Source organism: Schistocerca americana, chromosome 3 (genome assembly GCF_021461395.2).
Source record: "Schistocerca americana isolate TAMUIC-IGC-003095 chromosome 3, iqSchAmer2.1, whole genome shotgun sequence".
Classification (NCBI taxonomy): domain Eukaryota; kingdom Metazoa; phylum Arthropoda; class Insecta; order Orthoptera; family Acrididae; genus Schistocerca; species Schistocerca americana.
The window spans coordinates 233574008-233596155 of NC_060121.1; the positions used below are offsets into that span (position 1 = coordinate 233574008).

At 42.0% G+C, this 22148-nt stretch overlaps 1 protein-coding gene across 4 annotated transcripts in view; it reads right to left on the reverse strand.

Annotated features, from left to right (window-relative positions):
• LOC124605586 (complexin) overlaps window positions 1-22148 on the reverse strand; it is a 737935-nt gene that overhangs the window by 6191 nt on the left and 709596 nt on the right. For 3 of the 4 annotated variants that reach the window (XM_047137373.1, XM_047137372.1, XM_047137370.1), the window contains exon 3: window positions 17463-17601. In XM_047137373.1, coding sequence (XP_046993329.1) covers window positions 17463-17601 — 139 coding nt within the window. The remainder of the gene's footprint in view (window positions 1-17462; window positions 17602-22148) is intronic. The other variant, XM_047137371.1, reaches the window with a different exon arrangement.

Consider the following 22148-nt stretch of genomic DNA (forward strand, 5'->3'; position numbering starts at 1 on the left):
GGATTAGAAAAGCTGCCCTTTTATACCCAGTCTGCATGTCGATAGAGTACGATAAGGATGTAGTTTAACATTGAAACCAGGATGTAATTGTATAAATTTGTATGACCGACTGAAGGGATCGGCAACATTGGTTGCAAACTAAAGGTACTCTATTTTCTAGCGGTAAATTAACGAAGTACGCTGCTTAAAATAAAGGGAAACTTCGTCGAAATGTCCTTCTACATATTACGAAATTATTTCGTCTGGGTCAGCATTCGATAAATACTCACAGTATTACACGGAAGGGGAGCAAGACGGTTCCATATATGTACACGTGTCGATCGCACATTTGTGTAACGAGTTGGGGATCGTTCAAGTACTGCAATTTCAGAAGTCGTTATTGTGGCATGATAGAAGTCACATATAAACAATTATGGGAGAACAGCTTAGCAATTTCATAACATAAAATCTAACAAGTTGAAGCATGTGTTAACGAAATGGGTGGCTAATATTCTATCGGATGAGCTTATTATCAGATCAAAACATCTGGCAGTAAACTGGTTTGAGCTCAATGGTGAAGTTATGGTAGCTGTAGTTGGATATATTGCAGATCTTCTAGAATCGTACCTTTCGGATGTTCTCTGCTCTCTGAAAGAGCGTGGAATGAAATCCATGACTTTAAGGGGCACTATGTTGAAAAATAACTAGAAAACGTATAAATTACGTTGTTAGGCTGAGGCCAAAAACATCAATTAAATGAAACAACAAGTTCACTGTTACCAGTCACCGTTCTGTTTATTTCCACGACGCGTTTCGAAGGTTTAAACCTCCATCATCGGGTGGATTTACATTAGTAAGCGTTACATTTATGTGTGTGTTGAGTTACGATTCTTGGAGGAACTTGTGGCACTGCCTTCAGTGGTCACAGGTTCCTTTTGTTGTCGTAACACACCTTCGAAACGCGTCGTGGAAATAAATAAAACGGTGACTGGTAACAGTGAACTTGTTGTTTCATTTAATATCAGTAACAGTCACGGTAAAGCCTAACCTAAAAATGTTCGCATTTAAAGCAAAAACATCAATAAAATAACTTCCGAGAGCTGATGTTATTCTTGAATGCTTTTAAGCCGACGAAGACGCCGTTATCAACAGCTCACTGAGTTTGAACGAGGTCGTGTAATGCGGCTGCGAGAAAATGGGTATTCCTTCCGTGATATTTCAGAAAGACGTGGCAGGAATTTAGCCACTATAAATAATTGCTGGCATCAGTGGTCACAAGAATGTACGGTCACAAGAACACTGGGCTCCGGACGGTCATGTGGTACTACCGATGGGAAGACCATCGTGTTCGTCGTATGGCTTTTGTGCATCGTAGTGCATCTGCAGCAGCAATCTCAGCAGCAGATGGCACTACAGTGACACAACGAATTGTTACAAATCGGTTACTTCAAGGACATCTCTGAGCCAGATTCCATGTATTGAACATTCCACTGACCCCAAACCACCGCCATTCGTGACGTCAATAGTGTCAAGCGAGAGCTCATTGGACGGCAGAGTGGAGGTCTGTTGCGTTTTCTGATGGAAGCTGATTGTGCCCCGGTGTCGGTGATGGCTGTGTGTAGGTTAGAAGGAGGCCAGGTGGGTGCCTGCAACCAAACAGTCTGCAGCCTAGACACAATGGATCTACACTTGAAGTTAATGGTCTGGCGTGCGATTTGGTATGACAGCAGGAGCACTTATGTGGTAATCCGAGGCACCCTGCCTGCAAATGTGTACATCAGTCTGGTGATTCGACCTGTTGTGCTGCCATTCATGAACAGCATTCCAGAGGGTGTTTTACCAAAAGGATAACACTCGCCCACATACGCTGTTGTAGTTCGACATGCTCTACAGAGTGCCGACATGTTGCCTGCTCGATCACCAGATCTGTCTGCAATTGAGCACGCATGGAACATCATTGGACGACAACTCCAGCGTCATCCACAACCAGCATTAACCGTCTCTCAATTGACCGATCAAGTGCAATCGTCATGGAACTCCATCCCACAGACTGATATCCAGCACCTGTACAACACAATGCATGCACGTTTACATGCTTTCATCCAAGTATCTCGCGGTTGCCTCGGTTATTAATGTACCAGTATTTCACATTTGCAATCGCTTATCCCTCGCTTACATTGATCTGTGATATTTAAGCCCTAATAGCTTGTGTATAGCACCTAGACAAATGTATTACAGAAATTTCATTAGTCTACATTATTTCTTGGTGCTGGGATTCTTTTCTCGTTAGTGTAGGTCTGGGAACGTCGAAAGAATCAGAGTTCGTTTTAGATATGCAGTGTTCAGTAACTGACACGTACTCATTCCAAGTGAGGGAGGGTCATCAAACAACTGCATTGAGGTGAGCACAAAAATGCTTCAAATTGCTCTGAGCACTATGGGACTTAACATCTGAGGTCATCAGTCCCCTAGAACTTAGAATTACTTGAACCTAACTAACCTAAGGACATCACACACATCCATGCCCGCGGCAGGATTCGAACCTGCGACCGTAGCGGTCACGCGGTTCCAGACTGAAGCGCCTAGAACTGCACGGCCACACCAGTCGGCAGGTGTGCACAACTTTGTGCTACCGTGATGATGTAATAATTAACGTTGCCGGATCCACACCTTTCTGTGTACTGGTCCAAGAATTCTTCCCAAGATTAGAACCATATCATGGACTACCAGGATTAGTATATTAGCATATATTATAATGCATAACGCAGTATAACATTTTCCTACCTATTTATTACTAGGCTTATTCGAAAAGTAAGTTCCCTATGGATATATTTAAATGTTGGCAGCTTAGAACAAAACTGAACGAATGAAGTGCCATCTATTAATTGTTTATGAAGCGATAGAACTCACTATGTCTATTTAGTAGTCTTTGACTGGGTGATTGCAAACTGAAATGATTTCGAAAATCTTGCTTCCTCCAGTTGTGAAGTATTTGATGTTGGGTATGTGGGTTGAAAAGGAACTGTAGCAGCTCATATTCTTCAGGAGTTGGGTCTACTTTTTGTGCCAGCAATAATGAGTCAATGGAAGGTTAGAAACTGGTGTCGAGGTTGTAAAAGGCCCTACAAATCTGGGCGATGAAAACCAAAGTGGCGGACACAGAGGCCCACTATGGACGCCGATAAAATCGTGCAATTAGTGACCCAGAAACTGAATGCTTATCAATGGTTGACAACTGGTGCTCTCACTTATGAATTTAGTTATATTGGACGTTTCAGCGTTTCCACAATTGTCAAAGAAAAACTGGGTCCAAGATGGTTTCCGACAATGCTACCAATCCACACAAAGTGGAAACAGTGTCAAATGGGAAATCGTATTTAGACTGCTATCGATGAATTCCGTACCCATCTTGTTACATCACTGTGGAATCAGAACAACATTCAATGCAGTGACGCCATTCAACTTCGCCAAAAACGAAAAATTCAGTGTTTCCCTGCTTGAGTCGAAAAGTATTGGCTGCAGTTTTATGGAATGAGAAAGATGTTCATTTTGCTGCTTTTGTGTGACATGGGTAAAAAATTACAGCTGATGTGCACTACGATACACTTGTAAGATGGCAAGAACTATGCCCCTTACATGAAGTCATTAAAGATCACCTAACTCACGTTGAGCGAATAGTAGGGCTGAACAAAAATGACTGACAAGGCACAATGCATCTTGTAGAGGGTATAGTATGGACGTATTGGAATAATTAATGTCGGGTGATGGTTTTAAAGTACTTCACACGACTTGAAAACTTTGTGGAAATGCGTCGATTTACTGGAGGCTAGTTTATCCCATGGAAGTATACAGAGTTGACCGTGGCCAGCTGGGGAGCGGCAAAGGGAAGCAACAATAGGCTGCTTAGGGCAGCTCAAGCTCTGTGAAAGCGGTAACGGGGCACGGCCTCCAGCTGCCTTAAGATGAGTGACAGTGAGTGGGTAGTTGACCCCATGCTAGTGTACCAGGAAGCAGACGGAGAACTTGTACACCTGTTGATAAATGTCCGTCCACCCATTTTCAGTGAAACATGCAAGTAAGCTGCGCAAAGCTACGGTGAAGCGGTCAACAGAGGCCAAAATATGTGTGTTCGTGACTGTAGCAACTTCATGCTGAATTCACGGTCCGCAGAGTCTGAATTAAATCAGGTGAAGAGCGACAGAATGAAATACGCCGGTCTCCGATGGAAACATAGGACCAAGGAATTTGAAGTACTCTCCTGGGAGTCAGAATTCCAAAAAAATTGGTGTTTTGTGCAGATGCTAATTTTGATGGGTGGCCTGGGAGGAGCTAAATAGTAGGAGTTGAGAGTAAGGGAAATTTTGTGGGAGTTAGTTCACTTCCCAGAGCAGGCATTGGTCGGCAGTGGGAAGTGACGCATAATTAACGCGACTTGCGCTGCAATTGGCATAAGTGATTTTGCTGGAGGGGAAACCGAGGTGAAGAGCGGGCTGGGAGAAGTCCCCGTAGAGGTCTTCCGTTCCCAGCTTGCCTCGAGTGTGGACGTGGCGTTCTTTACTCAGCTTGCCTGAGAGAGAGTGAGCATCTCTGCAGTTTAGGACTTAGCAAACGGAATGACTGAGCTTGGAGATAGGAAGTTTTGGTTCAGCTATATACTGAGCAAGATAGCTAGGTGTGAATAGACGAGTGCAGCCTTGCAGCACCACGAGGCTGGCCGACGTCCGCACAACGACACCGCTCCGCCACGCTGAATTCGGTGATATTGCACCTGCTCCGGCCACTGATTAATTTGTTGGATCACGTCGGCAAAGTTTCCACGAGGGTTTCATGGGCTGTGTATTGTAGAATTGTTCTCACACTTTGCATTACCCCTGGGTCAGTCGATAGGAATTACCTTTGATTTATCGCGCTTTACTCCATGCAAACGCAATTTATTAACACTGCCTGTTAGGAGAGTCATGTAATGTGGTGATTGAAGGTTGTGAGTGAAAATAAATCTGTGCTAATCGACTGCATCTGTTTTCAATCAAGCAGTTGAAATCGCAAGTCACTTTCTTAATCAATTTTATGTTCAACATTTGCATCTGGTGTCGAATAGCTGCATATAACATCAATGTGCACTCATTTTTAATTAAAGGGGGTTAATTATGACTCAATTAATGTCAACACTGCCACGGCAGTTCAATCAGGAGTCACTTTCTTTGCTTTATCCGATATTGCGGCAGTTTTGCACTCTCTGTTGATCTGTTAGTCAATTACCAGGGGTGAACACACACCAGAACCAGATAAGTGACGGGGGGGGGGGGGGTGGGTGGGGGGGGGGTGTTACACACTCACCATACTGGGACGTAGTGTCCAGAACTGATTACGCGGGAGATTGTCCAGGGTCCAGGTAGCCCTCCACCATGACAACACGCATCCACAGTCCACACACAGTTCCCCGTATAAAGAATAAGTTTCAGCATTTCCGTTTCATACTTTTCTACTTCCCGCCCACAGAAGAGACATCACACCTGGCGTCTGTTATCTCTTCTCGCGCTTGAAACAATGGTTTGTAAACAAAGATTTGCAGATGACGAGGAACTCAAGGATACTGTTTCAGTTCCCAAGAGGAGAATATCTATACTGAGGACTGAAGACACTAGTGCATTTTATGAAAATTGTTTGGAAGTGAAAGGTGACTACGTGGGAAAGGGAAGTAAGTTTGTAGGAAACTGAAACCGTTAATAAAAGCTTTTGTAATGAACATATTTTTTATTTCTGAACAGTCATTACTTTTCGAATAAGCCAGATATCCTGACGGAATTCAAAGTTTATCCCTACTTATCGTCTGATACACAAAGTGTTTTGGATAGTCTACGAACGGAAGATGAAAGCGCATGGCCTTGTGTTTCAAGCGTGTAGTACTCTTTCCAAAGTAAATATTATTTCACGAGCAGTTTAAAAATGCGAAATTTGTCCGTCAGTCTGAAGCAATTGAAAGAAAACAGACTGCAAATGGAACCTTAAAGTCACTAACATATTGCCTGTTTCAGTTATGTGGACTTGGGTGCTGTTTCACTAGTAGCTGGAGGTGAAAAATTGCGTCAATCTTTCGTGGCGTTAATTGCGAGAAATAAAGGGCCGGGAGGTCTATGACACATTAAGGCGCCTACCGTCGTAGACGGGAAACGCGTAAACAATACTCATATTTTGTGCTCCAGCTACACAAGTTTAATCACTTTCTGTGAATATATATTCAGAAGACACTGGTGATTAAAAGCGTTCTCGTTGCTCTAAGCACTTATTTTAGTAGAACATGCTGTCCCGTAACCAACAGTTCACGATTATATCGTATATTCGTGGAGAATCAAGCTGTGCAGCCTGTTTCGTGCTATTTGAGAGGAGCAGTTGTGTTTCAGGTGGGAATGCCTGCTAAGATTAACATCAGATACGGCAATTTCCAATGCCAACAGAGACGGTAATTGTATTGCTTTATGGGAAAACGTGCAGTGAGACACAAGTGTGTCAGGATGAAGTTAATAATACTTTTAAAATATTTTAATTCCGTAATGAGTTTCGGCCTACTATGCCCAAGCCAATCTTCATTTCCACTTACATCGATTTTTTGGTCAGCAGCACATTGTCTGCTCCTTCACTACATAAGAATATTTGAATATTTAGAGCCACTTTATTTAATTTCTATTTCAGCAATAAAAACATGCTACTGTGCCCGCATGTATTTACATACAAGGTGAGCCAGTTGCTTATGCTGATGCATGTTCCAGTGGACGGAGATTTGTTTTGCTATGGTCTTTAAGGTTTTTCAGGACACGGTACAAGCTGTTGTATTGCAGGCAGCACACATATTGTTAATAAAGCACTGTGGAAAACTTCATAATTTTCTTAGTTTCAGTTTGAGCTTCACACTTGTTCTTGCCTTGGTGTTTTTGTTTACAATGCAAAGAGTATACATCAAACAAAGATATAAATATAGCCGGCCGGAGTGGCCGTGCGGTTCTAGGGGCTACAGTCTGGAGCCGAGCGACCGCTACGGTCGCAGGTTCGAATCCTGCCTCGGACATGGATGTGTGTGATGCCCTTAGGTTAGTTAGGTTTAATTAGTTCTAAGTTCTAGGCGACTGATGACCTCAGAAGTTAAGTCGCATAGTGCTCACAGCCATTTGAACCATATAAATATATCTTTGTTTAATGGGTATAATAGATCTCTTTATATCATTCGTTTCTTACTGAGAAAAAATGTAAAATACATAAGGAATATATGTGAGATGTGCAACATGTAAACAACAGATAAATATCTGAACTCTATAGGTGAACTTACTAGTAGAAGACAATAGTACAAGTTGGTTACAGGAAGGAATCGGAAATTTAAAAAAAAATGTTATCAGCAAGATGGTTGTTTTCAACAGTTGACAGTGGAAATTTAAACGAAATATTTCTGCTGTGAGTTGTTAAGAAAAAAGCTCCTGAAATCAGGTAGTTCAAAATGACTCTGAGCACTATGGGACTTAACATCTTAGGTCATCAGTCCCCTAGAACTTAGAACTACTTAAACCTAACTAACCGAAGGACATCACACACATCCATGCCCGAGGCAGGATTCGAACCTACGACCGTAGCGTTCCCGCGGTTCCGGACTGAAGCCCCTAGAACCGCACGGCCACCGCGGCCCGCGAAATCAGGTAGTACTATAGTCCTTTGATACTAAGTTTATCCTTAGAGTACAACCTTTTTTCCTGTTATTTACACCTTGTACTTCTCACACATATTTTCTGCTTAGTTTACATCTTTGCTCAATAAGAAATGAGTGATATCTTTATATCTTTGCTTAATGGATACCCTTTGTGTTGTACACAAAAGCACTTACAACTAGTTTACCTCAAATTTTAATTAATTGAGACACATTAGCGTGTTTTTATTAATGACAGAACATAAGGAGTGGCTCTAAATACTTAAATATTGTTGTTCAGTGCAGGAGCAGACGATATCCCGCTGACCAAATCATCAGTGTAATTGGAAATGTTAGCCATCTGAAAGATGGGCATGGTAGCCCGAAACCGGTTATGGCATTGAAATAAAATATTTCAAAAGTATTTGTGGCTGGTTTTGTTATTCATCAACTATCATTAACGTCCGCGGAGTTCACAATATCGAAAATGGATAAAACAACAGAGAGGTTAAATGGTTTCGAAGACTTCTGTGCGACTGTAAGGTCGATCTCGAATACCTTTTGAATATACTGAACAAAACTCTCAGCACAGAAAATTAGAATGAACAAAGAAAACAGAAAAGTGATGAACAGTTCGAGACAGCGGAGTAGTGAGTTGGTACAAGTCAGAAATATGGAAGACGCTTAAGAAGAACAAGCGAAAATATTCTTTTGTGTAGAAAAGGCGATTATACAAGGTATCAGAAACATTGCGCCATCAGAAGGTAATTAATGATGGTAGGGAAATATTTCAATAGGAAGTTCCCGTAACTTCCTTACGGTAAACAGCATTGCGCGAAAGGGAAATGTGGAGCAAGAGAAAAGTAGAATAAACGTAATTTTAGGCATTTGAAATGTGGACTACATAAAAATCTTATAAATTAAGCGATAAGATAAATTACTTAATGAAGAGGTACTAGAAACGTGTGTCAGGAAACAAGTGCGCGACAGACTGACACTAGAAGAATGGAAGGCTAGTGGTAAACTTATCAAACCGTCGGTGATAAGTTAACTTGGCTCCTAAAAGAGCAGATATAGACTAGACAGAATAGCGTGAACGAACTATCGCTGTCTGTGGGGTTTAGTACATGTTCAGATATGAAAAGAGTAGCACCCGTTTGGAACAGATATCTAGACAGATAGAGGGGGAGAAAGAAAGAAAGAGAGAGAGAGAGAGAGAGAGAGAGAGAGAGAGCGATATGTTGGGTATCAAATCAACCTTAAAAATGTAGAAAATAAATGTATATCCATGTGCTGAAACGAAAACTGTTGTGAGTAAAAGTGCCACCTTGTCTACGTTACATCTTGATGTGGATACTGAAATTTTTTCTACTTGTATTCCCATTATTATCGATTTATCGACTGTACCGATGGAGCATACAGTTACTGAACTCTACTTATTTCGATGGAGCTATTTATACGCTGACTGTTCATTCGTCGAAAGAAAGATGGAAATTAACAAACAGGAAACCAGAATGAGGCATACTGATAAAGACACTCCTTTTTTATTGTGGTAGAGAAATACAGAACAGATGAACAACACAAATTTATCGCTTTTTTCGAAACGAAATCAGGTGCAAGGTACAAGTCTGCTCATTCTCCTAATCACAGCAAGGACCTGCGGATTTCATCTAAGCAGCTGCTGCTCTCAGAGGTGAGAAGCGATGGAAGTTGCACATCGTGCTTGACTTCCACCGTAGTCTTCTACAGGGCTGAACAGATCTGAGATTTACATTGAATGACGTTCAATTAATAATCAGCTGCTCGGAGCTGCACTAATTTATGTCGAAGAAAGAAAATGTGGAGAATATTGCCGAAGCTTATTAAAATTCAGTCTTCGAAAGCATGATCGCTCATTTGACTTCTTTTCCTTTCTGAAACTTCCACGCTTCCTGTTTGGAAAAAAATATTATTGAAACAAACAAACTGAAATTAAATTTGTTTTCAGAATGTTAATTTTTGCGAATACAGATCACATAACAGTTTATACACTGATAATATAGTGTCTAATATGATTTAATTTCGTTGACGAGAGAAAAACTTTTTCTTCTCTGGTGTATCTCCTACTGTGTCCCTCCAGTCAATAATGTCGACTGGATAACACTCTTTGAAATTCTGAAGGCGTCAGGAACAGGGAGCGAAAGGTTATCGATAACTTGCTAGAACCTGTACAGAAACCAGATTGCAGTTATAAGAGCTAGGTGTACGAAAGGAAAGCAACAGTTCAGAAGAGACTGAGACTTGGTCGTAGCCTATCTCCACGTTATTTAGTTAGTACATTGAGCAAGCAGTAAAAGCAAGTGAAGAGAAATTTGGAAAGTGAATTAAAGTTCACAGAGAAGAAATAAGAACTTTTAAGTTCGTCGATTCCACCAGAGACAGCAAAGGTCTAGGATGATCAGTTGAACGGAATGGATGTCATGAAAAGAGGGTATAAGGTGAACATCATCAAGCCCAAAACAAATTAAATAAGACAATACTGAGAGAATAAGATTAGGAAACGTAACACTGAAAGTAGTAGACAGAAAATGATATTTGCCCAGCGAAATAACTGAAGACGGTCGGCGTAAAGGGGATGTGGAATGTAGACTGGCAATGCCAAGAAAAACATTTCTATATAACACGGGGCAGAAATTAAAATATTAGAAAGTCTTTTCCAAAGGTATTTGTGTGGAGTGAAAGCGCATAAGGAAGTGGAACACAGACGATAAACATTTCACAAAGGAACAGAATACAAGCTTTTGAAATGTGGTGCTATGGTAAAATGCTGAAGATTAGATGGGTAGAACAGATAGCTAATGAGGTGGTAACATGTTGGCCGAATAGACATTTCACTCGAGGACATTACATTCCTCCAAGTGAAACCTGGAAATGCAATTGAAAAGATCTATTTATCTCACAGTTTCTAAGATTTTTTAAGTAACTTATTTCTCAGAGCACAGTGGGTTTATTGTGTCAGCTTACTCTCGCTGTTTTTTTTTTTTTTAATCTGTAGGTGTGTGATTGCTTCTTGTGAGGAAATGTTAGTAATAAATAGTTGTTTTACAACGATGAGTGTACGAGGGCATCAAGAAGTAAAACCTCAAATTTTTATCTGAAAGCGGATTTATTTTATTCGAGGTTCCAGTAAACCAAATTCTTGTCCATTCTTTTGGCTAAAAAACCCTATTTTTCGCCGCGTGGGGTAGCCGCACGGTCTTAAGCGTTTTGCAACGGTTCACGCGGCTCTCCCAGTGAGAGGTTCGCGTCCTCCCTCGGGCATGGGTGTGTGTGTTGCCCTCAGCAAATGTTAGATTAAGTCGTGCGTAAGCCTATGGACAGATGACATCAGCAGATTGGTCCCATAGGAACTTACCACAAATTTCCTGTTTTTCCTATTTTTCACATATTCTTCGTTCAATGCGACGGCCTTACGCCACCTTACTGGGAGGGCCTGTATGCCAGCATGGTACCATTCTACTGATCGGCGTCGGAGCCAAAGTCTTCTTCATCACTAACCTCCCCATCATCTACGTACTGATCCCTGCGGAGTGCATCCTTCATTAGGCCAAACAAATGGAAATCGGAAGGTGCGAGATCCGGGATGTGGAATGGATGGGGAAGAACAGTCCAATGAAGTTTTGTAAGCTCCTCTCGGGTACTCAGACTTCTTCAAGGCCTTGCGTTGTCATGGAAAGGAAAGGTTTGTTTGCATTTTTCTGGTGAGGGACATGCTGAAGTCGTTTCCTCTATTTCCTGAGGGTACGCGGGAGACCGGACAGGTTTGCGCGAGCTTGTTCCAGTGATGACAGACGCCTAGCTCAACGACTCACCGTGCTTTTGTTCACTGCTAGGTTTCCGTAGACGTTGTACAAGTGCCTATGAATAAAGATCGGCGGTGCTCTGGTTTTCCGCAAGAAGACAGGTTTCTGTTTGGAGCGCACCTCCATTACAGATGTCATTTTGAAAGCTACGTATGGCGTCGCCACCTATCGGAACTTCATGAAACTGTAGGAGCTGAAGCGGGATATTCCACGACGTCCCACTACACATTCCGCACTGTTTCGGATGAGAAAAAAAAATGTGTTGTATTACCTATTGCACGTCCCTCGTAGCAATGTTTGCGACTCTGTATGGCTCCAGAACGTTGTGAGATTCGGCAACCGTTCAGGAACTTGTGGAGCTATGGAGAGTTTGTGTATTGTAGACGTCTGATAGGTAGCTTCCGTATAAGAAATATTATTTATGCCTATAGAATAAATGAACACTAACAATCTGTCGTAGTTCCATAATCTGATTTTAAGTTCGATTTTGTGTCTGTTCCTCAACTGAACGAGTATATTTTGCTAGCTAATCTCAGTTCCCTTGCTGGTTTTATAAAATTCAAGCATTTCGTAAGTAGGATTTCATGCCCAATCATATTTCAACAACTGTTTACCCTTATCACCAGAGCATTCTTATTTTCCGGAAATATGATACTACTGTGAGGTCTGCTTGTAAGCATTCAGCTGAAAAACCCTCGTCACAATGCTCTGAACAAGACATAAAAACATCACCACTATCCATCCTGCATGTCTGCCACCGAACGAGGTGGTGCAGTGGTTAGCACACTGGATTCACATTTGGGAGGACGACAGTTCAAATCCGCGTCCGGCCATACATATTTAGGTTTCCCGTGATTTCCCTCCATCACCCCAGCTAAATGCCGGTACGGTTCTCTAAGAAGGGCACAGTCGATTTCCTTCCCATCCTTGAATTTTTCCTAGCTGGTGCTCCGCCTCTAATTACCTCGATGTCGACGTTAGACGTTAAACCATAATCTTCCTTCTTTCCAGGATGCCTTCCATATCTCGTGACTTTTTGAACCTAAAGGCACTTGCCAACTTCGCTACATTGCCGGCCGAAGTGGCCGTGCAGTTCTAGGCGCTGCAGTCTGGAACCGCGAGACCGTTACGGTCGCAGGTTCGAATCCTGCCTCGGGCATGGATGTGTGTGATGTCCTTACGTTAGTTAGGTTTAACTAGTTCTAAGTTCTAGGGGACTAATGACCTCAGAAGTTGAGTCCCATAGTGCTCAGAGCCATTTGAACCATTCGCTACATTCATCATCCTTTTCATCATGCTTTTAGTGTGAGTGCGTATCATGACACTTACCCTCGAAAAGACAGGCATAGTCCACCAAAGTACTCTGCATCCTTTATCATCTTGTAACTGCTTTTAGTGAGCAGCTCATGTTCAGAAATTAAAGAAGATTAGAGTTTAACGTCCTGTCGGCGATGAGGTCATTATAAACCTATATGGAGTACATGCTGGGAACCATCGAACCATTCATCTTTAGAGATTTAGGGAAATCACGGAAAATCTAAATATGGTTGTCTGCATGGGAATTTGAACCTTCGTCCTTCAGAAAATGGCCCTAGTGTTTGACCACTGCGCCATATGAGTCGGTCAGCAATCCATCTTCGCTGTATAAAGCAAAAATATGACACCTGTGGACTAACAGGAACCACCTAAGGTTACATTTTAGAACCTATGTAAAATGTAATGAAATGCGGAGGCGAGATACGATCACCAACGAACTGGTATGAGGTAAAAAGTTTGAACGACTAGTAGTGGCTTCAGTCTTGCACATAATAATGTATTACTTGACGCAAAAACGGAAGAAACTTCTGCCTCAGATGGTACTGAAGAGTGGATAGCGAACAATTAATAGCGTCTGCATACACAAGAAATTATCTTAAGCTCGTTGACGTCATTCTAGCAGAGCTGCTGAGTGGTCCGTCACATCATCTTCAGACTTGTTACAAAGACTGCAAGGACGCACCGCAACGAGACACAGAACAACTAGTGTCTCCTCCGTCATACCTTTAAAGTGCCCCACTCGACCCTGGCGAGGCGCTCGACATTGGTTGCTACCTTCTGTGGCATAACGGTGTAGGAGCTCTCGTTTTTCATTTGTGTCGGTTGGAAACTTGCTCAGATTGTTGACAAACATTTGTAATGTGTTAATGCACCTGTATTTAGGATCCTGTGTAGAATATTTAATGTATGATTTAATCTCTCACTCAGGCCAAAAGAACCAGACATGTACTAGGCAACTGTATAATTTCCTTTTCCGTTGACAACATACAAATTACTAACACTTTTATTTGGTTTAACGCATGTGGTTCCCTCCCACGGGTTCACAACCCCACAGCAGACCACAGCAGTCCACCCAATCCACCGCCGCCCCACACTGGAGCCAGAGTGGTCGTGCGGTTCAGTGGTTCAGTTTCTCCCCCCCCCCCCCCCCCCCCCTCCTTCCCTCCTCCGGAGGTTAACTGGAAACCGTTCAAGACAGAAAGTTGCAATAGTGCAAAATAAAATAAAATTTAATATTTACAGGCGTCATTTAGTCACTCATAGTAGCTGTGGATGCGAGTTCAAAGAAAATAATTGAATCATTGATCCACCACGCACAGGGCAGTTAATGAAGCTTAACCGACTGGTAACGAAGATAATAAAGTAATAAGGCCTAATTTTCATTCGCAACTGTTTTTATAAAACACGTTGTATTTTCTAAAATAATAGCCGTGCGGGATTAGCCGAGCTGTCTCAGGCGCTGCAGTCATGGACTGTGCGGCTGGCCCCGGCGAAGGTTCGAGTCCTCCCTCGGGCATGGGTGTGTGTTTGTCCTTAGGATAATTTAGTGTGTAAGCTTAGGGACTGATAACCTTAGCAGTTAATTCCCATAAGATTTCACACACATTTGAACATTTTATTCTAAAATAATAACACAGTGATGATGACACACGTGTTTGGGCAAGAAAACTTAGGTTAGAGTAACCCAAAAATTTTGAATTATTTCAGTATTTCTGGTTTGTTTCAACGGTTTTTATGTTTTTTTGTTTAGTGCTTTATCACTTTCTCTTTTCCATACTTTCCTTTGCATTACACTAGCTGATCAAAAGTAAACGGACATTCCTATGCGATGCGAAATTTATGACTAGATATCGTCAGAGGAGGACTCGCCAGAGTGAAACGACGTTGTGAATATTGCGTTGTTAGGAGTAACAAAGGAATGGTTCCGCCAGAAGAGGTCAGTGACTTCGAAAATTGACTAGTTACTTAATGTCGCCCGAGTAACAAATCCATCAGGGGCATTTCAGTCCTAAAGCAGTCAAAGTCGACTCTTGGAGATGTGGCTGTGAGTTGAAAATGGCCGCGCGAGATTAGCCGAGCGGTCTAGGGCGCTGCAGTCATGGACTGTGTGGCTGGTCCCGGCGGAGGTTCGAGTCCTCCCTCGGGCATGGGCGTGTGTGTTTGTCCTTAGAATAATTTAGGTTAAGTAGTGTGTAAGCTTAGGGACTGATGACCTTAGTAGTTAAGTCCCATAAGATTTCACACACATTTGAACATTTTTGAACAGTTGAAAGTGCCAAGTAACAGCCACGACTAAGCAAGACCAGGCAGACGGCTGCACTGACGTAAACGGACTGTAGAGCGTTGTACAGCGTGGTTGTAGAAACGCATTAAATCACCAGGGGGACTCACTCGCGATTTTGTGCCATTAGGTGTAATGCCAACAGTGAAGTTTGCAGGAGGTGGTGTTACGGTTAAGTGATTTTCCTGATTAGGGTGTCGTCCCGTTACTACTCTTAAGAAAACGCTAAATACTGAAGATATGGGCACATCTGACAACGTTGTGTGCAGCCTACAGTAAACGGTATGGTTGGAGACGATGATTTTTTTTTGTATCAACATGAAAATGCCCACCCGAGACATTGATTTTATTTGATATGGTTATTTAATGTCGCCCGAGTAAGAAATCCGTAAGAGACATTTCCGTCCTCCTAAATCTGTCGAAGTAGACTGCTGGGGTTGTGGTTGCGGGTTGAAAAAGCGAAGCAACAACCACACTTACACCAAGACCTGGCAGACCTCATGCACTGGCGGACACAGAATATCATTTATTGCACAGGATAGTTGTAAAAATCGCATGAAATCAACGGAAGGAATAACTGCCATGTGTAATGCCAACAGTGAAATATGGGGGAGGTGGTGTTACGGAAAGGTGGTTTTCGTGGTTAAAAAGTGACTCTGTTATTTCTCTTAAGAAAACGCCAACTGTGGAAAGATATGAGCACATCTCACAAGATTGTGTACTGCGTACAGCAAAAGAACAGATCGAAGACGATGATTGTTTGTATTAAGAGGGGGTAGGACGTCAAACAGGCCGACTTGGAGCAGGAAAGGCACCACAGGACATTTTAATTTCCACTGTCTATAATTTTACAAACAAATTCATAAAACTTTAACAGCATGACCAGGAAGGATTCAGAATTTATACTCATAGCAGTGGAAGCTCAAAAACGTAACAAAACACATTTTTTTAAATGTGAAATTTCATAATTTTTTCACTTACTACTGGCTGCATTTGTTGCTATAGGTACACTTTTCTTCCTAAGTAAGAGAGATTCTTCGATGACTTTTGTACAGCATATAAACTGTGGTTAGAGGTGTATGAAACGCTAGAAGTTATTTAATTTATGAAAAAATGTATGAACTGTTACATTTTAAACTTCATGTTTAGAAAAAACTCAAGTTTTATAGTTCATTATCTCAATTTTTTCCACAGTTTTTTAATAGATTTGGAAAATTCTAGAGTTTCATACACCTGCAACTACGGTTTGTATGCTATGACAAATTCATCGAAGAATCTCTCTTATTTAGGAAGGAAAGTACCTACAGCAACAAATGCAGCCAGTAATAAGTGAAAAAATGATGAAATTTCAGATATAGAAAAAGGTATTTTGCTACGTTTTTGAACTTCCACTGCGATGAGTGTGAGTCATCAATCCTTCCTGGTCATGGTGACAAAGTTTTATGAATTTATTTGTAAAAGTATAGACAGTAGAAATTAAAATGTCCTGTGGTGACTCTCCTGCTCCAAGTCGGCCGTTTGACGTCCTACCCCCCTTAACATGACAGTGCACGCTGAACCCAATGGAACCACATTGAGATGAGTTAGAAGTGCACTTAGCACCAGTCTCCAGCGTCCAACATGACTACATTGTCAGGTATCAGCTTTTGAGGAGAAATGCACTGTCACTCCTTCACAGACGTTCAGGTAGCTGGTAAAGTGTCTCCAGCAGAGTTCAAGCAGTGTTAATGGCAGAGGGCGCACACACTTCATATTAACGTCCACTAATAGGTGTCCGCATACTTTTGATCATGTAGCGCACTTCATCACTTACAGCTTGTTCTGTTTGTCCCTAACTCTGTAGTAACCAGGGTTCCCATTCCACCTAAGTCTACTGTGAAATGCAGTGTTACAAAGTGCAATAATAGTGTTTATAATAGCTCTATATTTAGTGTTGGTATTCATGTACAACACAGCTGCATTCATCTGCTGTGGACAGTGCGTAAGTGTTTTAACTATAGGGAAACTAAAATGGAGAAGCTGTTGGGATGTATGTACATGTGTCAGTGTGCTGCGTTGCGACGTGCGAGAAATTGTCTGCGAAGCAGTTCAGCGGTTGGACGTGTGTGGCTCTATTAGTTGCTCGTGACAGCCAGTCGCAGCCCAGGAGACCTGGAAGCTGAGGGAAGCGAGCGGGCAGAACACGGGGTCCTCTGCTGGCGTTGCCCGTGCTGTGTCGTGCGGTGAGGTCGGCGCCAGCGGCTTGCGTTGCGTTGCAACTGGCAGCTAGCAGCGAACTGAAGCGTCAGCGCAATAGCTTAGCTTAGCGTAGCATAGCACAGCGTAGCGTGACTTAGCGTAGCGTGGCGAGGCGGGGGGGTGCTCGCGTCTGAACCTGTCTTACTCGTGAAGTCGTCCTCTTCCTCAGCCTCCGCCTCACGGGCTAACTCTTCGGGCGTCTTCTTCTTCCGCATTAGCGGATTCGGCTCTTCCTGAGGTATCTCTTGCACCTCTTCCTTCTTCTTTATGTTGTACTGTAACATCAAACAACATCACGCATTCAAAGACTGTACTAAGCAAGACAGCAGGGCAGAACAGTCACACATTATTCACACTCTGAAATTTTGAAGGTGCAGGTGTAAAGTACACTACTGGCCATTAAAATTGCTACGCCAAAAAGAAATGCAGATGATAAACCGGTATTCATTGGACAAATATATTATACTAGAACTGACATGTGATTACACTTTCACGCAATTTGGGTGCACAGATCATGAGAAACGAGTACCCAGAACAGCCACGTCTGGCCGTAATAACGGCCTTGATACGCATGGGCATTGAGTCATATAGAGCTTGGATGGCGTGTACAGGTACGGCTGCCCATGCAGCTTCAACACGATACCACAGTTCATAAAGAGTAGTGACTGGCGTATTGTGGTGAGCCAGTTGCTAGGCCACCATTGACCAGACGATTTCTATTGGTGAGAGATCTGGAGAATGTGCTGGCCAGGGCAGAAGTGCCCGTACAGCACCTGCATCGCTGTCTGTGATGTAGCGTTAAGGGTAAACGCACCCATGGTCTCCGAGCTGATAGTCCATGCTGCTGCAAACGTCGTCGAACTGTTCGTGCAGATGGATATTGTCTTGCAAACGTCCCCATCTGTTGACTCAGGGATCGAGACGTGGCTCCACGATCCGTTACAGCCATACGGATACAATGCCTGTCATCTCGACTGCTAGTGATACGAGGCCGTTGGGATCCAGCACGTCGTTCCGTATTACCCTCCTGAACCCACCGATTCCATATTCTGCTAACAGCCATTGGATCCCGACCAACGCGAGCAGCAATGTCGCGATACGATAAACCGCAATCGCGGTAGGCTACACTCCGACCTTTATCAAAGTCGGAAACGTGATGGTACGCATTTCTCCTCCTTACACGGGGAGTCACAACAACGTTTTACCAGGCAATGCCGGTCAACTGCTGTTTGTGTATGAGAAATCGGTTGGAAACTTTCCTCATGTCAGCAAGTTGTAGGTGTCGCCACCGGCGCCAACCTTGTGTGAATGGTCTGAAAAGCTAATCATTTGCATATCACAGCAACTTCTTCCATGTCGGTTAAATTTCGCGTCTGTGGCACGTCATCTTAGTGGTGTAGCAGTTTTAATGTCTAGTAGTTTAGTTATGGTATTAGAAGGACATGAAAGGGAAACAGTGGTTGAGAAGGAAATGGGACTGGTTGCAACCTATCCCCAATGTCCTTCGTTCTGCACATTCAGTAGTGAAATAAGCAGATTTAGTTCATTTTGTAGATGACACTAGTATTGTAATCAATACAAGCATAAATACAGATACACAAAAAATGTTAAACAATGTTCTTAAAAGTATCATTGAATGGTTTTCTGCGAAAGGTCTCACCTCCAATATTAAAAAAGACACAATATATTCAGTTCTGCACATCTAGGAGTACTAAATCAGTGATAAGTGTAATACATCGCGGGAAATAATAACTTTAAATTCTTAGGTGTCCATATTGACTAGAATTTAAACTGAAAAAAGAAACACGTTTAGGAACTCCAAAAAGAACTTAGTTGAACCACATTTCCACTTAGAATCCCTGACAATCCTGGAGAGTGACAAATCATTAAGTTGACATATTTTGCGTATTTCCATTCAGAAATGTCATATCGAATGTTCTGGGGTAACTCCTCTTCAAGAAAGAAAGTGTTTATCCTTCATAAATGTGCTGAAAGACTAATATGTGGTGCTTACCCACGATCATCTTGTGGACATCTCTTTAAGGAGTGGGACATTCTGACTACTGTTTCACGGTATAGTCGTATTTATTCCCTCATGAAGTTTGTTGTCTACTTAGAGAGCAAACTTCATGAGGGAATAAATACGACTATATATATATATATATATATATATATATATATATATATATATATATATATATATATATAATTATCGAAAGAAAAAGTGACATTCCACACGCTAAGGATGTGTTTAGCACAAAAAGGGGTGCACAATGCTACAACAAAAACGTTTGATCGTTTACTTGGTGAAATAAAATGTCTGACAGTAGAGTAAAATTTGAAAAGAAACTGAACAGGTTTCTTGTCGACGACTTCTTTTATTCCGTGGAAAATTTCTGTTGTAATGTATACAACGTGATGGATAAAATTACTAACTCACATCTGTACATTAGAAAAAACCCTCTAAACGTTCAGGGTGTAGCCAAGTTCACGAATTGATTTGCGATGTGAATGTCAAATGACTTGTTACAAATCATTACGATTTATCGTATAAAGTGATCCGTTTAACATGAATCTAACTAACTGACTAACTCAGCATGCATTAAAGGCACAAATGAGAAAATTGGAAAGGGAATTCAAATTCAGAGAAAAAAATTAATAACATTAGGATTGTTAATGAAACTGCAGTTCTGACAGAGACGGCAGAAGTCTTGGAAGATAAGCTGAACGAACTGTATAGTGTCTTCACAAGAGATTATAAAATGAATATCAAGAAATGTAAAATAAGGATAACGGAGTGTAGACAAATCAGGTGATTCTGAGGGAATTAGATAACGAAATAAGACACTAAAAGTAGCAGGTAAGTTTTGCTATTTGGATAGCAAAATAACTGACGATAGAAGAAGTTAAGGTATAAAATGCAGACAGGCAATAGCAAAGAAACTGTTTCGAGGAGAAATTTGCTAACATCTAATATAAATTTAAGTGTTAGGAAGTATTTCATGAAGTCAGTTCTCTGGAGAGTAGCCATTTATGCAAGTGAAACATGGAAGATAAACAGTCCTGACAAAAGAGAATAGAAGCTTCTGACATGTGACGCTACAGAAGGATGATGGGGGTTTGATGGGGGCTCAGATAACTAATGAAGAGATACTGGTACAGTTTGGGTGATGGTGGGAAGGGAAATGTATGAATGTGAGTGTTTGAATGTGTGTGTATGTGTGTGTGTGTGTGTGTGTTGGGGGGGGGGGGGGGCGCCCCCGTGTGTGTGTGTGTGTGTGTGTGCAGAGAAGAGTTTTACAGGGAAACCTAAACCTGACTGCAGTACGCAAGTTCAAATACTAGCTTCGACTAGTTTTCGAACTGAATACCACAACGACAGAAGCTTGTTTACACGTAATTTCTAAATCATTAAGGTAAAAATTACTATGTCAACAGAGGATCCTACACGCAGTGTTCCAGATCATTGGGGTCAAAATAATTCAATCGGCAAGGATCTTAGAGTAAGGAATTTGAGATACGGAACCAAAAGGCGGTCCGAGGTATTACTAAATGCCATATATTTCATAACAGACAACTGTCTGCTACAATGACGAGGATGGCGGTACCTTTATAACAAAATAGACCAATCTGTAATGTGCCTACAATGGAGTTTACCTCTGTTTATAATTCAACACTGACTGTTGAAGACGGGACGTTACATATCATAGGGTCTTGTAGATATATATTTATTTTACAGTGTGTAATAGAGAAGGATATTGTGTCCAGAAAGCTTTATGACAGTGGAGATAAAAGTATCGCAACAGGCATCATTCTAATTGGAAAATATTTTACGTTCTCGAGGGCAACTAGCGAGGAGTAATGAAACCAACATGTTCTAACAAAGGGCCAAATAATTTTGAATTCAGAGTTCTGTCGTGTTGATTATTGAGGGCATAGAAATAGGCATCCCTGACTCTGAAAAGCAGCTTAAAGTGTTGAAAACGAATAATTTGTCAGGTCGAGATGGAAAATCATTTCGGTTTTACAGAGAGTACTCTTCCCCATTGACCCCATACTTGGCTTGCATTTGCACGAATCCCTCGCACAGCGATGAATCAGAAGCGTCCGGAAAAACGGGCATGTGGCTTCCGAAAATAAGAAGGGAAAAAGACGAACCTGTAAAATTAGACTAATATACTTAACGTAGATTCTGAGAGAAAAGCTTCTATTCAAAATCAACAGGGATTTGTGAAACGTCCCCGTGCGAAAGACAGCTTATCGTTTTTTCACACAATTTAAAAAAAAAAAAATGGTTGAAATGGCTCTGAGCACTATGGGACTTAACTTCTGAGGTCATCAGTCCCCTAGAACTTAGAACTACTTAAACCTAACTAACCTAAGGACATCACACACATCCATGCCCGAGGCAGGATTCGAACCTGCGACCGGAGCGGTCACGCGGTTCCAAACTGACGCGCTTAGAACCGCACGGCCACACCGGCCGGCTTCACACAATTTCCTGCGAACCATGGATGACAGACAACAGGCAAATTTCCGGAAAGCGTTTGAGACATTGAGGCACGACAGACCTTTAAACAAAGACCGAGCATAAGGAATATATTCTCATATACGTATGTGGGTGGCTTGAAGAACTTTTAAGTAATAGGACCCAACACGTTGTCCTGGTGACTGTTCATCCTAGACAAAAGTATCGCCAGTAGTGCCCGAGGGAAGCGTGGCAGGGCCAGCCTTTTGCTCTATGAGTGAATGATCTTGAAGGTTGCCTCTTCGTTTGCACATTCATTTTCTGCCCGAAATATTTTTGATTTTTTTAAATCTC